Raw genomic sequence first — 15,276 nt, forward strand, 5'->3', positions numbered from 1 at the left:
ATTGTGCTAGATGATTCTTCTGCTCCTGGAGCACTTGAGGCCAATATTTTCTCTTTGAAAGCCTGTACTTTACCTTGATTCCCCAATAGTGAACAAGGGGTCATTCAGAAATTCTTTGCTGTAGCATTTTTAATATTCCATCCATTAACTAATTTGGATATATATTCCCACTGCTTAATCTCTTCTAACCATGAGTGTCCCCAGATATGAAATGTTGTAAAATTAGGAAGAAGCACCTTTTAATGCGTGGCCTTCAAGAAATGACCCTGTAGCTATGCAAGATCATCTCTTTCCACAGACTTTAAATTATTTCTTAAGTAGTGTCTTGAATGATCATTAGCATTTCTTAATTGCTCCCTGCTAGATGCCATTTCCTGCTGTATTACAGGAGAATTTTAAATACCCTAAACTTCCTTCAATGTTTATGAGTCTATGAACAGTCCATACTCATAAGACTCATCAAAATGCCTAGAATTTACCTGCAAGTGTCTACCTTAGATATTTTAAATGATAGAAGAAATTCCCTGGAAACTGTGGATAGTGAGCATGTGATCATTGAAGATGTTCCTGACTACCTATCCAAAGACACTCAGGGTTGGATCTTCTCTCTCTGTTGACTCTGTGGCATAAAGCTGCCACAGGAGCCCAGCACAGAGTTTTCTTCATAAAGGGGAACCATTGGCCTTTCTTTCTGTGCTGAATCTGCATTTCATGCACATCTCCTGCCAAGGAAAGAGTGCAGCAATGGGTGTTGGAGAAAAGCCCATGCTGTGAAATCACTGGGGTGCCAGGGATGTGGTGCTAGCACCAGAGTGGAAAAGGTCTGATAGACTGGAAGTATCAAGTCCCATGGCTTCATCCAAGAAGACAACTAGAATAAAAATGATACTCATCCATTAGGGCACTGCACTATCTGAAATGGCAGAAAAAGCCAGTGAGATTTCTGACAAATCTTCAAGATACCCTGCTTGAGTGTCGCTGTTCAGTTTCTCACCTATGCAGAAAAACTTTCTGAATGGGCTTTCCTCAAGTCGGACCTGAATTCTCGTCTCTTTCTATTGAGAAATCATCCTTTGGTAAAGATGGATGGAGATTCTCCTCGTCTGTCTTTAACCTTATTCACCTTTCATTCCTCACTAGAGCTCCAAAAGTTTACTTACAAAAGGACAAATTGGCCCTTTTCTCCCTTCTGACTACTACAGATCCTGTAATACGTATCCAACTGCTCCTTTTACCTGGGTCATCTTCTGGGAGACCTCTGATGCTCAGAGATCCTCCCTCATATTTTTCCTGTTGTTCTATCAGATGAAAAAAAATTGAATTGGGCACTGAAGTTCAGATTCTGTAGGTCAGGTTTGAATTAATTGCCTCAAGGGTCATATTTTACAAATGAAACAAGAATACATACCTTTAAGTGATGAGTCATATGCATTGTGCAATGGATTATTATTCCCTTTGGGGTATAGTATTTACTTATGCTTGTGAAATGCTCCATAATTTTTACATCTTTTCTTCCTTATTGTCTTCAGATGTAGATTATAGTCACAAGAAGAATGTAGGCTTAGCTTTTAAAGTTAATGTACTTTAAAGCCCAATTAAATAAAAGTTAAAGGTGCTGGGTGATAGGCAGTATCTTAACTGAGAAGGCAATAGATTGAATTAAGGGTTTTTTCCTTATGGATCCTCAATCCAATATTTCTTGAAAACTAAACCATCATATTCTTCAATTGCTAAAACCAATTTCAAGGTAAAAATGTCATGTCAAATCATGTACCAATAAGGGCACTGCAAATAAGATTTTTCTTGACCTTACCAATCAGTCACATTGCATCCCCTCCAAAGAGTATTATTAGATTTTTATCATTTTCTGAAAGCTTCCTCTTCAGAGACCAGCCTGATAAAGTAAAGTATCTGATTCTAATAGATAGCCACAAACAAAGTTATGAATACCACTGCTATTCATTTAAGGGACATCACTACTCTACAGTAGATAAAAAGTATCATGAATTTACATTAATCAAAAATATAATGATTATCTGGGACATATTTGGTTTTATAATTATATATATATTTTAGAAATCCCTTTTTAGAATTGACACAATATGATAGATATCTTTACGAATATTCATATATCATGGAAAAGTATGGCTTGATCATCCATTATTCTAATGATGCATCTTATTATTAATACACTGATTCAAATTAATTTCTAGATCCATGTGATATAACAAAGCCTGAGATATAGTCAGTGGTGTATAACAAGGTATTCAAAGGAGGAAGAACAGTCTAATACTGTAAGCAAATGGAGCAAAATTCTGCCTTGTCTTGTGTCCCACAGATTACCTTGCTGTCATTGGGGATGCACAAATATTTTGGAATTTGTGCTAGGAATCTAAATGGGCTGTTATTTACATGGATGCAAGTCCCATTAGCATCACTGAGAGTGCACCAAGTTGTTTAACTGAGTGCCGAACTCACGGCTCACAGTCATGTAATGCTTGTAGAGCTCTAAAAATCTAGTGCTCAGTTTCAGAGCCTTGAAAATGTTTCCCTTGGCAGATTCAAGATTTCACAATATTATGCACAGAAACATGAATTGCTGTGGTGATAAGAAAAAGTGTTGATTTGTAGATAGCTAATTTAATCCCACTTTTCAAGCTAATGTGAGTATACAACTGATACAGCTTGAGCAGTTATGTCACTGATTTGAAACAGCAAAATTACATTACATTAGTTTAGCATATTAGAGACAAATATAAACTAATTTCACAGCTCCTTCAGGCAGCATTTTATAAAGGGAACCAATTTAATTTGAAAAACAAAACAGAAAAAAATATATCTTTGGCCTTCTCTAGCAACAGCACTGTTGGTTTTCCAGGGAAATTTCTTGTAGAACAAATGTTAAGATTTATGATGACTAGGAGCTAAGCACCATTATTACCGGGGCACATGTCAGCCACTCTCTTTATATTTTTTTTAAAAATAGCATAATCTCTGCTGTCAAGTCACAGTGTACAAGGAGCTACTTACAGGTTTATACAGTTGGAAGAGAAATACTTCTGTGGAGCTAAAGCAACTCTGTTTGTGCCAGAAGTCTTTCAAGCATATCCGTGGTAGGCAGCATGAAAGGGAGGCACAGAGAAGGGAGTATACTATACAATCACAAACAAGCCACACTGCAGTTTGCATGGTGCTGCCCAGCACCCACCATTGCCTCTCATCGATGCTTGTAGATGTGCAGTTGACATTATAATCAAATTAGTCATGTAGAAGCCTTCACAGTCAAGAGAGAGAAGTTGACCCTTCTAGAGCACCATTAATCTAATTAAAGCTATTGTCTAAAATGGACCAGATAAATCCCACTTTAGGTAAGCCTGTTTCCCTCTGTTGACTGTAAAGGCAGTTTAGACAACTAACTGCAACTCACATGTCTAGATGCAGGCTGGATGAATCCCATCTGCAAGGATTCATATTATCCCTGCAAACTGCCTAAACTCAGCTTCGTACCAGGCTGCCTGCAAACCCCCTGTCCTTCCTTGCAACACACTTTTAGGAAGGACCTGGGTCCGTCTTGTCTGTCTCACGAGTCCTGTATCAAGGCACTATGAGATAGAGGGAAGCCCCCGGCCAGACATTTCACACTGGATGACACCCCCATGGCACAAAGCATGCTCTGTCAGGTCTTCTGGATTGTGGGGTACACCAGCAGCTTTACCCCAGGAAGCACCTCCAGAGCAGGTCCTCATGAGGACTAACAACAGAGTGAGGGGCAAGCATGACTTCATGCCTGTTGTCAGGAAGCTCCTGCACTGCAGTGGGGAGCAAACATCTCATCCTGCTGCGCCAAGATACAGCGTGAAGCATGCCCCTCAGTCAATCTCCCAGGAGGGACTTGCATGACACCTGTGTACCTAAGCAGCGTATGCCGCATGTCTGGGACCTTACACAAACATTTTTAGAAAGAAGAAACAATTTGCTGAGCTTTCATGGCCCAGAATCCCATGGTGGCTTTGCCTTAAAGCACTTTCTCAGAGTCCATAGTGACCTTCTGGAAGCATGGCAACTTAGCTACGCTGTGGGTAAATGGTGCTTTACTTCTGTTTTCCTCTATTTCAGTCAGATTCATTGGCCCTGTTTTTACCTCTCCTCTGGTCCCTTGCTATTACTTTGGTAGTAAAAAAGGAAGAAAAATCCATGTGCCAGTCACTCTGACATAGGCTGGGTAAGCTGAATTATGGCTTCTCAGTACATCAGGCTAGCCTCCTGATGGTCCTTGGCTTTGGAAATCATTTTCCATTAATTATCTGCAAAATATTTACTTTAAAAGTGCTGTGAACAATCAGGCCAGGAAGCTTGTTTACTTGAACATTTCCTCAACAAGAGTGCAAACACTATTGACATGAAGTTTTTATACTTTTCTCCCAGCTCTAAATAAATGCTGTGTAGCACTGATCAGAATTTTGCTTTGGTTAAAGAAGAACAAGACCCCTGGTGTTTATTTTTTCAATATATGTGTATTGTTAAAGAACAGTTATGTTAATCGGTAACTTCCTATGCACGTACTTACTGTAATTACCTCTTTCTTTCTTTCTTACAGGCATGTAGCCACCGCTCTAGCTCAGAGATAATCTGCTGTACAACTCCTTCACTGAAAGCCTTCAATCTCCAACCACCCTTTGTAACCAAAGTGTTCTTTGTTTTTGATGGTGTCAGCTCTTTGTACTTTGATTTTGATTATGTAAATAATCCTGTATTTAAGCATTTTGAAAAGCCAGTGTTCATCTCAAGAGGCAACCAAAACGTTCTGGAAATTAAGGTAAGAAATGTTGAAATAAGTTTTTCAATTATTTGCAAACACACATCATCAGCATAGTGTGAAAAAGATATTTTGATGAGATAAAGGAGGCCCGAAGGAAGCAAGGGCAGAGTTTGGTAGTGCATTCACCCGAGCCCCCAGCTGTCACAACTTAAAAGGTGCAGAGCTGAAAACAAATATATATAGCAGGGGAGTTGTTGGCATCAGGTGGGGTGAAAGAAGGGCTTTCCTCATCCTTATGGAAGGACCACACTGCATCAGCTTCTGATTACACTGAGCTGCATCACCAATTCAGGATTAAACATGGCCAGCAGCCCAGAACCTGAATTGTGTGGCCTGTGTGCAAGTCCCAACTCTTACTGTCACATAGTTTTGTGTTCTTCTTCATGAAAGATGTGAAGTTGCCTTTAGAAAGTGGTCTAGTGTCTTTGGCGCTCTAGAGCTGAGGGAAACTGGCCTGTGCACAAAGTCACTCCTGAGGATCAGTCACCACTGTAGCTTAAGTATTTACTGATCCATGAAAAATGCAAAGTTCATGCTGAGTGCCTCTTAAAAGAGCATTGAGAACAGCCTACACAGTACTGAGAAACATCTCTTAGGAGTTGACGGCCCTCACAGGCACAATCTGCTCTCTACTAGTGCTACAGAGGAAGTTAAATCCATTTTGCAAGAGTCTGATTTCTTGAAATGTAGTGCTTTTCTGAGTTAATCAAATAGAAACAGTATAAATACAGGTATTTCTAATTTACAGTGAATGTTTTTGAGAAGTTATTATGTACGTGTAATTTATATAGAATATCTATAATTTATACAGAATACAATCTATAAAAAATGCTTTATGGAAGAAAATCATTCTTAATGCTGGGGTCATCTCTTTGTGTAGCTCTGTAAGCCAAAACTCTTTTTGCCTATGACAGTCATGAAATTTTGAAGCCCTGAGGTCTTTGACTCCAAGACAGTCCAGTGGATCAGCTTCTGAGCTGCAGAAAATGAGAGGGAGTTACTTCAGAGCTTCTGTCCACCATGCTCGGTTCTAGTCAATGTCTCTGAATATTGATGAGTTTCCACAAAGTGTTTTGGGCAAATTCCGAAGAATAATTGGTCTGTTTGTTGGGTTTTTTTCCTTTCGTTTTCTACTTGGAAATCTTGGCTATACAATCACTCCTACCTCAGTGCAAAGCAATTCTCTTGTTCAGTTATGGAGAAATGCTAGAAAGAGTTCTGGTGTGCGTGTCAACGGAGAGCTGGGAATATATAGCTGCTGCATGGCTCAGTGCCTCTGTGCAGTGACAGCAGTGTTTTTCAGTATTTTCCAGGTCATGCATATCAACCAATTGGAAAGAAGACTGATTTGAGAAGAATCATAGAATAACTTAGATTGGAAGAAACCTCTGGAGGTCTTCATAGTCTAATCCCCTTGCTCAAAACAGGCCTAAATTAAAAATAGGTCAGGTTGCTTATAGCCTTGTCTGGATGAGTTTTGAATATCTCCAAGAACAGAGATCTTACAGTTTGTGCTTCAGCTCCCTTCCATCTATTTGCCAGTATCTCTCTTGTTCTGTGGAGTTCAAAACTTGATGCAGTTGTCCAGGTGTGGCCTCACAAGTGCTGAGCAGAGGAGAGAAATCACCTTCAATCTACCGGTTTTGCTGCTGCTGAAGTACATGCTCAGCCGTCATCACTACAATGCTGCCTCATTTCACCTTGTGATCAGTGATTTTCCCAAATCTGATGTCGTCTGAAAGCACAAGGACAGTGCATCCTGTCCAGGTTGTCAATAAAGATTTTAAGCAGTATTGGTCCCAGTGTCAGCCGTTGACAAATACCACTTGTTAGACTTCTAAGATTTGAGCTGATGGCCAGTCAGTTTTTCACTCATTTTATAGTCTATCCGTCTAGTCCATAGCATCCTGGTTTGTTTTCATTGCTAGGAGATATTGTGTTGCAAAACTTGCTAAAATCAAGGTAAACATTGTCCAGTGCTCTCCCTCTATCAATAGAGACAGTCATCTCCACAAAGAAGGTAATCAGGCTACTCAAGCAAAATCCACTTTTGGGAAAGATTGTGTTGGCTGTTGTCAATCGTGTTCTTGTCTTTCCTCTGCCTGGAAATGCTTCCGTGAGGACTTGCTCCATGATCTTCCCAGAAACTGAGGGTTTAACATTAGTTGGGTTTTTAACTCTCTTCTTTCTTTTACTCTTGAACCTTTTATTCTCCCTGAAGTAAAGTCTCTGGTGCTGTTTATTGCTGGGAAGAAGCATTCAGATGAGAAAGGCTGACTGTCCCACTGACAACTGACCAAAGTCACAATTTTGTAGTATTGATGTCACCTGTAGTCATGGCACCCAAGGCAGATGTCTGTCTAAGCCTGGTTATTTCCTGGCAACCAACTGGAGAATAACATTAGTGAATGCTGGTCTCCTAGAACAAAGCATGAACAAGCACCAATTTAACATCTTCCTCTAAATAGAATTAGTTATAGTGGAATGCTTCTATCAGAACAGTGAGGCAACTTTCAGAAATTATAGTCAGGAGCCAAAAGATCATTACAAGCCATATTGGCAACAGTTTGCCCTCGCCCTGTACCCACATTCAAAAATACATACACACAAGTTTACATGCCTCATGGTCATATTTTGTGCAGTAATTAAGCAAGCTCAGCATGAAATTAAATGGCAGCTTGCTTCAGTGAACAGTCTGTTCTACCAAACCAAAGTTCTTTTATCTTTTTCTTAATTAGTTTCAGAGGGGCGGAGGGAGCTTTTATCACAAATTTTTCAATCAAACTAATCTAGTGTGACATATTTGGCTTTCATCAAATGACAGTGGGTACCAGTTGAAAGGTTCTGTTTGGTTTCCCCTGATGACCATAAGATGTTCTTGTAAGAAAATGTTACATACAAGAAAACATTAAGTCTTCTATCTAAAACACAGTCAAGGCACTGTGTGCCATGAATGCCAGCCTTTCTTGTCTTCAGTGCAAGCCCTTTTGTCTTCCTACTGAGCCTCTCAAGGTCCCACATCATGTCTTCCTCTGCCAAGTATGTGTCTCTTTGAAGTCTCTCAGTGCCCACCATGCCCCAGTCAGAGCGGTCATGGCAGAGTGGCTTGAAGCACTTCACTGCTTCAGCACCATGAAGATACCACTTCAGAAGTGCTCCTTGTCTCCTGCCAACACAGGAAGCTCTCAGGGCAGGAGAAATTCTGGTGTTTCACTGTTGGGGACAACTGAAGACCTGAGTCTGCTGAAGAGGACAGTCTACTTACAACCTCCCACAGGAGCCACTGACCCAGACCTGCAGGCTGGCCTGCTGACAGCCCAGTGTGTCCTAACTGTGAAAAAAAATCCAAATAAATAAGGAAAGAAACAGCTTCTTACCTTAGTCTGCCCAGAGGCCTAGTCTAAGGTTGTGCTGGTGCACCAAGCTGGTGCAGGGACTCTGTGTGTACTTCCAGAGGAGGCCTAGGAATGGGCTGCCAGGGGACTAAAGTGGATTTGTAAATATAAATGGTCCACTAGAGAAATAAGTAACACAATTGTCATTTCATGTTGCCCATCACATCTGAGATCTTGCCTGTTCTTTGGCACATCTGTCCGAAAACTGAGAGCAGGACAAGACTTACTAAATTGCCTACTCTATTCGCAAGCCAGTACATCACATTCTTTATGAGACAACCTTAAGGAACTCTTCTTGTCTATTTATAGGCCACTCTATTTCCAATCTTCTCCCACATTGCATAGAAAATGACTGTCTCTCAATATCTGGTCCAAGAGAGCACAATATGGAAACCCTGGTATTTCTGAGCAAGCTGAAGTAGAAACTCTGAAGCTGCAGTAACTCCTCATTCTTACCAAGTCAACCCACTCTACTTAGGAACCTCAAATATTCTTCTGACACCAATCTCAAAATATTCATGCCTTGGTCCATCTACTGCTTCTAGACTTTAACCTGAATTATTCCTGTTGTTGGTCTTGGTAGTTGGTTTGCGACAGCTACTCAGTGCTGAGCTTCTACAGCTTGCATGAGCTTCAGCAGCTTGCATGAAAGGGCATTACTAGCAAGAAGGGAGTAATATGTATTTTAAATAGGAAATATTGTTTCCCAGTCCTCACAGGAATAAGTTTCCTCCTCTTTTTAAAACCATAGGCAAATTTTGTGTTCTTTAGAAGACCAAAACTTTTGCTGAAAGAGAAACTCTTCACATATTGAGATATACTGAATATATTTGAAATTATAATATATTAATGGCAATGCAATGTTAATGATAGTAAGTAAAAAATACTATCTTCATTATAACTAGCTAAGGACCACCTTAGGAAATGTCAGTATGATTTTTTTTGTTCTTTGGGTAAGCATCAGTTTTGGTGGAGAAAAAGTCTAAGACTTGGTGTAGAAGAAAAAGAGGCCACTCACCCACCCTCTCCCAGATAATATTTATTCTGAAGATGGAAGACTCAAAGTCTTTTGAGATACATCATTCAAAGGAAAAAATTGAACATGAATGGCTCATGCCAATGAATCTGCAGCAAGTCTTCATACTAATAAGCAATAAGCAGTCAATCACATGCTCCCTGACCCATTGAATATTTACTTAATTAACGCAAACAGAATGGCTCCAAGTATTCAGAAGATAGAGTGCAAAATGGACTATTTTGGCCAGCAATTAAAAAGTATTCACCTGGGGTGTGTCTTTGCCAGTCAAAATAGGACATTAAACTGGCTCTCCTGTATTTTTATGAACATTTTCCCAGGGCTCAGTCTGATTCTGAAGCAGACCCAAAGCATATTCCAAAGTAAGATATTTTTACCATCAGAACAGGATTCTTGTTTTCGTTCCAGTATACGAGGCCTCATAGCAGTGTCAGCCATGACACCTTCCTCCTTTCTTGCAAAAAACTCCTAGATCCAGCCCACATAAATTGCCTGTATTAGTGTTATTCCCCATCCTTCCCTTTCCCCTTTTACTCCTGCTTAGCATGCCTGTTCTTTCATCTTAAGATGGGCTGTAGATAGAGTAGGGTAGCTTCTTAAATACTGATGAACCTTTGAGCACAAAAGATCCTAACTTGGCCTTTGGACACTGCTATCACAATACCAGAAGGAATAATATTTCATCCAAGTCTGGGATGTGAAAGCAGGTTTTCTGAGTAGAGAGTGCATTTTTCATGCTGTCATCTTTACCATGGTTTGTTCCTTTTTGGTCTGTGGAATGAGATTTTAACAGATTTGTGCATTTTATGATTATAATTAATTAGTTCTCTTTGAAAGCTTCACTCCTACTACCATAACCACTTGCAAAACAAAATGTTTGAGATGCCTTTAGTTTGTGGGTAATATACTACCAGTTTTATATAAACAACAGGGTCACATAATGCATCCTTTCTGGTTCAAATTATGCAAAAATCTAAACAGGACCAACAGGATTTATCACTTGGACGTTTACAGTTTTAGAAGTCTGTATGGGCTGTGTGAGTGTTAGTGACAGCAGATTTTATTAATAAACTTTATCATCCCCCTCTGGCCTGTCTGTCAAACTCCCATTTATATGAAAAAAACTGATACATACATATTGACAGGGCAATGTAAATTTGCATTAGTCTTTACTTTCACAATTGTTTTCCCATTAAAAACATTTTCCAAGGTAATAAAAGGACTTCTGAACTTTTATGAGATGGTTATGTAATATGAAATTGATTTCTTTTTTCCAAGGGAAATTACATTGATTCAGAAGCTGTTAAAGGAGAGGTGCTAAAAGTTGGAAATAAAAGCTGTGAAAACCTCCTCCTGCAGTCGGAGTCAATTCTGTGTACAGTTCCCAGTGATCTCCTGAAATCCAACAGCGAGCTAAATATAGAGGTGAGGCAGCTACACTACTCATGAGATATTAATGCCATTTTTATTATCATTCCCAATGTTACTACTGAACCTATAATCTTTAAATTTAAGCCTAAGCCTGTGTTTACACAGATATCTCTATCCCTGTTTGTTTGGGATGGAAATTCAAATAATATAGACTATTTTAAAAGGAATATTATCATCTTTGTTATTACCTGTTTGTAAAGAGACTTTCTGGAGCCTTAGGCACCAAGTAGGACCTAAACTAAGCACAGAAATAGAATTACAATTATTAAGTCAAACACAAGAGGAAACATATGGGGAAGAATGGGAAGCTGTAATGGAGTAGGTTTACTTCAGAGCTCATAAGCCCCTTTTTCAGCAAAAAATTTGCTGCAGTCAAGAGGATCAGATCCTTTCTGAATAATTTTTTCTCTGCTTTTTATAATTTCAGTTGAGTTCTTTTTGTAAGATGCAGACACTTAGGACAAATGTTTCCAGTTCCACTATTGTTCAAAAGGTGGTCTCACTAGAGTCATTCAGACTGCTACTGCAAATTTAAATTGCAGAGAGTTTTGACCTACTGATTCATAGAGTAAGACATAAATCTTTCAGTATCTTTGTATGTTTTTTTAAATATAAAGAAATGAAAATGACAGCGGAATGAGATTACCTTTAAACTATGAAATTTGCTTGTCATGGACTCTGAATCACTGAAAACAGTGGAGACTTTGCCAATCATCTAAGTGTGATTAGGATCAAAGTCTATGTAAGCTGTTTGGAGCAGGAACCATCTATTGTTTTCTGTGTCTTTATGGCATTCATCTCAGTAGGGTCCTGGGCCATGAATGATATTCCTATGTGCTACTGCAATCTAAGTAAATAGTAATAACTAATTTGCTTTATTAATACAGTAAATATTAATTTATTTTATTGTTAATTTAATTTGAAAAGTACAAATTAAATTTCTTGGATGTATCAGGCAAACTATAAAATTATATGCAGCATTCCTTTTGGTTTCCTGAGCCTGTAAATGCCTAGTTTCATATAATAATTGTGCACATACTGCATTCTGTACCGGTTCATCTTTTTACATATGCATCTGGGATTGGCACTACAGTCAGTTCTACTACGTAATATTTCCTTAACCTCTAAGAAACAGATATACATAACATGTATTTCATATGTAGAAAAGTACACAACATAAAGGGGTTAAATAAGGTTTCTATTTGTTTACTGGCAAGGAGCCTCAGAAATTGCAGTCTGCCCAGTGAAGAAGAAAATTTGCTCTTTTGACAGACAAATCCATCATTACAGTACCCCGAGGAACGAATTCCACAGGAGGAAGAGAAAAGATGGCCAAATGCATTCCTACTGATTGAGCTAGCACTGTGTGACCTAAAACAGTTTTTCCCTGTTATCTGCTTCATGTTTGTTTGGTTGTTGATTTGAGGGGTTGTTTTTTGTTTTGTTTTGTTTCTTTAAACTGTTGACAAGTTAGAAACTGGCAAGGGACAGGCTCACGTGACCTTGGGAACCAAAATGCAGGCACATTGTCAACAGAGAGAGAGTTTGATGTTACAGCGTATTTATGCCAGAAAGACACATATTAAAGACATTTGGGCTATTTTTTTTAACTTACATCTCAGCCCATATATCCATAGGCTCATACATTTCCATGCACCATTTGAGTAAAAGTATGAATGTAGCATTCTGAATTAACATCTGGTAGCAGTGGGACCCTGTTATCCAGAGTGGATGTGTGAGTGTATGTCATGTGTGTGGTGTAGCACATACATAATCGTGTCACTACCAGAGCTCTGGAAGGCATGTAATAAATCATAAAAATGTAGATCTGCTTTTGGCATACACCAATATAACAATTTCTCCACTCCCAGTGTTTTATCGCAGTACAGCATCACAAAATCAAGATTTAATGTACATATGAGACATATTATTTCATACTTTAGTACTAATAATCTACTTCTTACTTGTCTTTTGAAATCATCAAACTATTTTATCTTTGTTTTTTTCAGTGGAAGCAAGAAGTTTTGTCAACAGTTATAGGAAAAGTGCTGATCCGGCAAGATCAGAATTTCACAGGACTAATTGCTGGAGTTGTTTCAACATCAGTTTTTATTTTTATCTTTTTGATGTTTTTCCTCTGGAGAAGGAAGAAGAAACAAATTAAAGGTTCATCATAGTCAATTCCATCATTCCATTATTATATCTTACATTTTAAAAACTGACAGCAATTTCTGTATTGTTTAACTGCTGTGCAACGCCATGCTGTAACCTGTCTACAGAGGTTTTGCAATCAAGTTCAATGTTTAACTACATTTTGGCCCCTGGCACTTGCCTGAGCTGGGTGAAGGGCCACACTATGGCAAAAGGAGAAGGGTTTCAGAGGAACTCTGAGCTATTAAGAAAACTTAGTAATATCTCTTCACCAATCAGCATTGGAAGAGGGGATGGGTAAATGGCATGCATGAAATCACAAGTACATCAGCTTCATCCAGTTGCCTTGTAGTTCTCCAGACTATGCCCAAGTTGTGCGAGACACAGAGCACTGCAGTGTCCTGGTCTCCTGGTCACCCAAATCATGAACTTGGTCAGAGTGTGCCTCTTCTGTGACCCCCATGTCCGGGTTTCCTTCCAGTGGGAACTGCTGCACAACACAAGGCAGGAGGAAGAAGGGAGCTAGTGTATAACCAGGTCTTGTTCTGACACAGTATCATAGTCAGATCACAAAGCTGGTCCCAGAGGCTTCAGAGCTCTCTTGGATCTTCCAATGTGGCCAAGAGTGGGGTTTAACACAATTACAGCAAATCTTGTGCTACACAAATAGCTCAAGTTCAGCTCCTGCGCATGTCTGCCGCAGCAACAACCCAACCCGCTTCCCAGCAGAGCATAATGTCTAAACTTAAATAAATACCTAAATGAATGTTGGCACACAGTGAGCATGAGGGTTTTCTAATATTTCTTTCTCATCCCACTTCAGATCTGGGAACTGACCTAGTGCGTTATGATGGCAGAGTGCACACTCCTCACCTTGACAGGCTGGTGAGTGCGAGGAGTGTAAGTCCAACGACAGAAATGGTTTCAAGCGAATCTGTAGACTACAGATCAACTTTTCTAGAAGGTATGCCTCTATTATGAATCTGTACAATTTATATTTTATATATCTTTTCACATGTCTTCAGATGATAGCTATTTTGATCAATATCTTAATTTCAGTTTCTCATCTGGTTTGTCTCTGTCTTCATTTTTTGGCACTTTCATGTGTTCACAAGCTTGCTATTTGAACTGAGCTTCTCAGGTGCTTCCCAAGATTAAGGTGCAAAGGATTTTTACTTTTACTCAGGTTGGAGGAATATATAGAATACATTAGTAGAAACTCTGGAAGCATGCCCCACAATTTATTAGGAGCTAGTGGATACAACAATTTTGTGTTATCATGAGGTCCATCACACCATGCGCAAATCCACTTTGAAAAAAGTTATTTTTAAGATAGCATCTAGTGGCTATAGGTTTAATGTGTCACAGTGACTTCATACAGTCATTACAAAACAGTTCAGTCTGCCCAACATGGGACATGGAGTTTTGTGAACAGATATTCTTTTGTCTGTTCATGCCCCTCCTATAAAATGGCACATTGTATGACACAGAGATGTTGATTTTTAAAATTAAGCTAAAAGAATGTAAAAGCTGTGACAAGCTGAGTGGAGGTCCATGTGTGCTGAGATGCCAGTCTCAAAAAACATGCTGTTCATTTTCAGGCCTGTGGGCATGAGGGAAAAAAAAACCCTATGCTGTATACTTTTTTGTGCCTTATAACACCATTTTAGAGTGTATTCTCCAGAAGAGCACTCAGCTGAGCTTGTCATAAATTAGGCTGAACACGTCCTGTAAGACGTGTGGAGACCGTGTTCTGTGATTACCATTAAAGAGTCTTTAACTATATAGGAGTACCATAATATGATATTTAAAATATCACAGAAATTTGTTAGTCATGCTATAGACACAGTCTTGTACTATTTCAGGTACCGTTGTTTACAACTCGGTAAAAATCACTTCAAACCCTTATTCCACCTTTGTAATCCCCAATCGCAGAGCTGTTTGAGAGCCAGGCCTATTCCCAGCTTCCTTTATGATTCTTTAATTGCCACCGCCAGCTCGCACAGGAAGTTTCTTGATTGAAAGATTCCCAAAGGAAAAAGAAAGGAAAGCCTGTGCCACTGGTTAGAAGGGAAAGTGGTACATGAGACAAAACTATGCAAAAATCCATGGTGGAAGGTAAATCTGCAGTGGTCCTGGGGCCACTGTGCACTAGCAAAGCAGACCCAAGAAGGGGGTTCACTTAATGTTCCTGTAGGAATGTTTATGTCAGTTAATGTCAAAGTATAAAATGACAGGAACATTAGAAAACATGCACATTTACATGTAGCAGCTGTAAAAATTATTTTGCAGCCATGACTAGAGTATTTTACTGTGATTATTAAATAGATATTTGCCCTTGGTGACATAAATGTGGGTTTGTAACTGTAAGAGTTTGTACTTTTGCTTCTAGATAGAGCAGCACTGAGTTCTTCTCAGCACCTAGAGTGATAACAGCACTATAT

General features: G+C 39.2%; 1 protein-coding gene across 2 annotated transcripts in view; it reads left to right on the top strand.

Annotated features, from left to right (window-relative positions):
• Nucleotides 1-15,276, top strand: part of MET (MET proto-oncogene, receptor tyrosine kinase) — a 91,440-nt gene that overhangs the window by 63,880 nt on the left and 12,284 nt on the right. The window contains exons 10-13 of one of the 2 annotated variants that reach the window (XM_074903133.1): nucleotides 4,598-4,816; nucleotides 10,529-10,675; nucleotides 12,691-12,847; nucleotides 13,656-13,796. In XM_074903133.1, the coding sequence (XP_074759234.1) occupies nucleotides 4,598-4,816; nucleotides 10,529-10,675; nucleotides 12,691-12,847; nucleotides 13,656-13,796 (664 nt within the window). Of the gene's footprint in view, nucleotides 1-4,597; nucleotides 4,817-10,528; nucleotides 10,700-12,690; nucleotides 12,848-13,655; nucleotides 13,797-15,276 lie in introns of those variants that run through there. The other variant, XM_074903134.1, reaches the window with a different exon arrangement.

Source organism: Athene noctua, chromosome 3 (genome assembly GCF_965140245.1).
Source record: "Athene noctua chromosome 3, bAthNoc1.hap1.1, whole genome shotgun sequence".
NCBI lineage: Eukaryota > Metazoa > Chordata > Aves > Strigiformes > Strigidae > Athene > Athene noctua.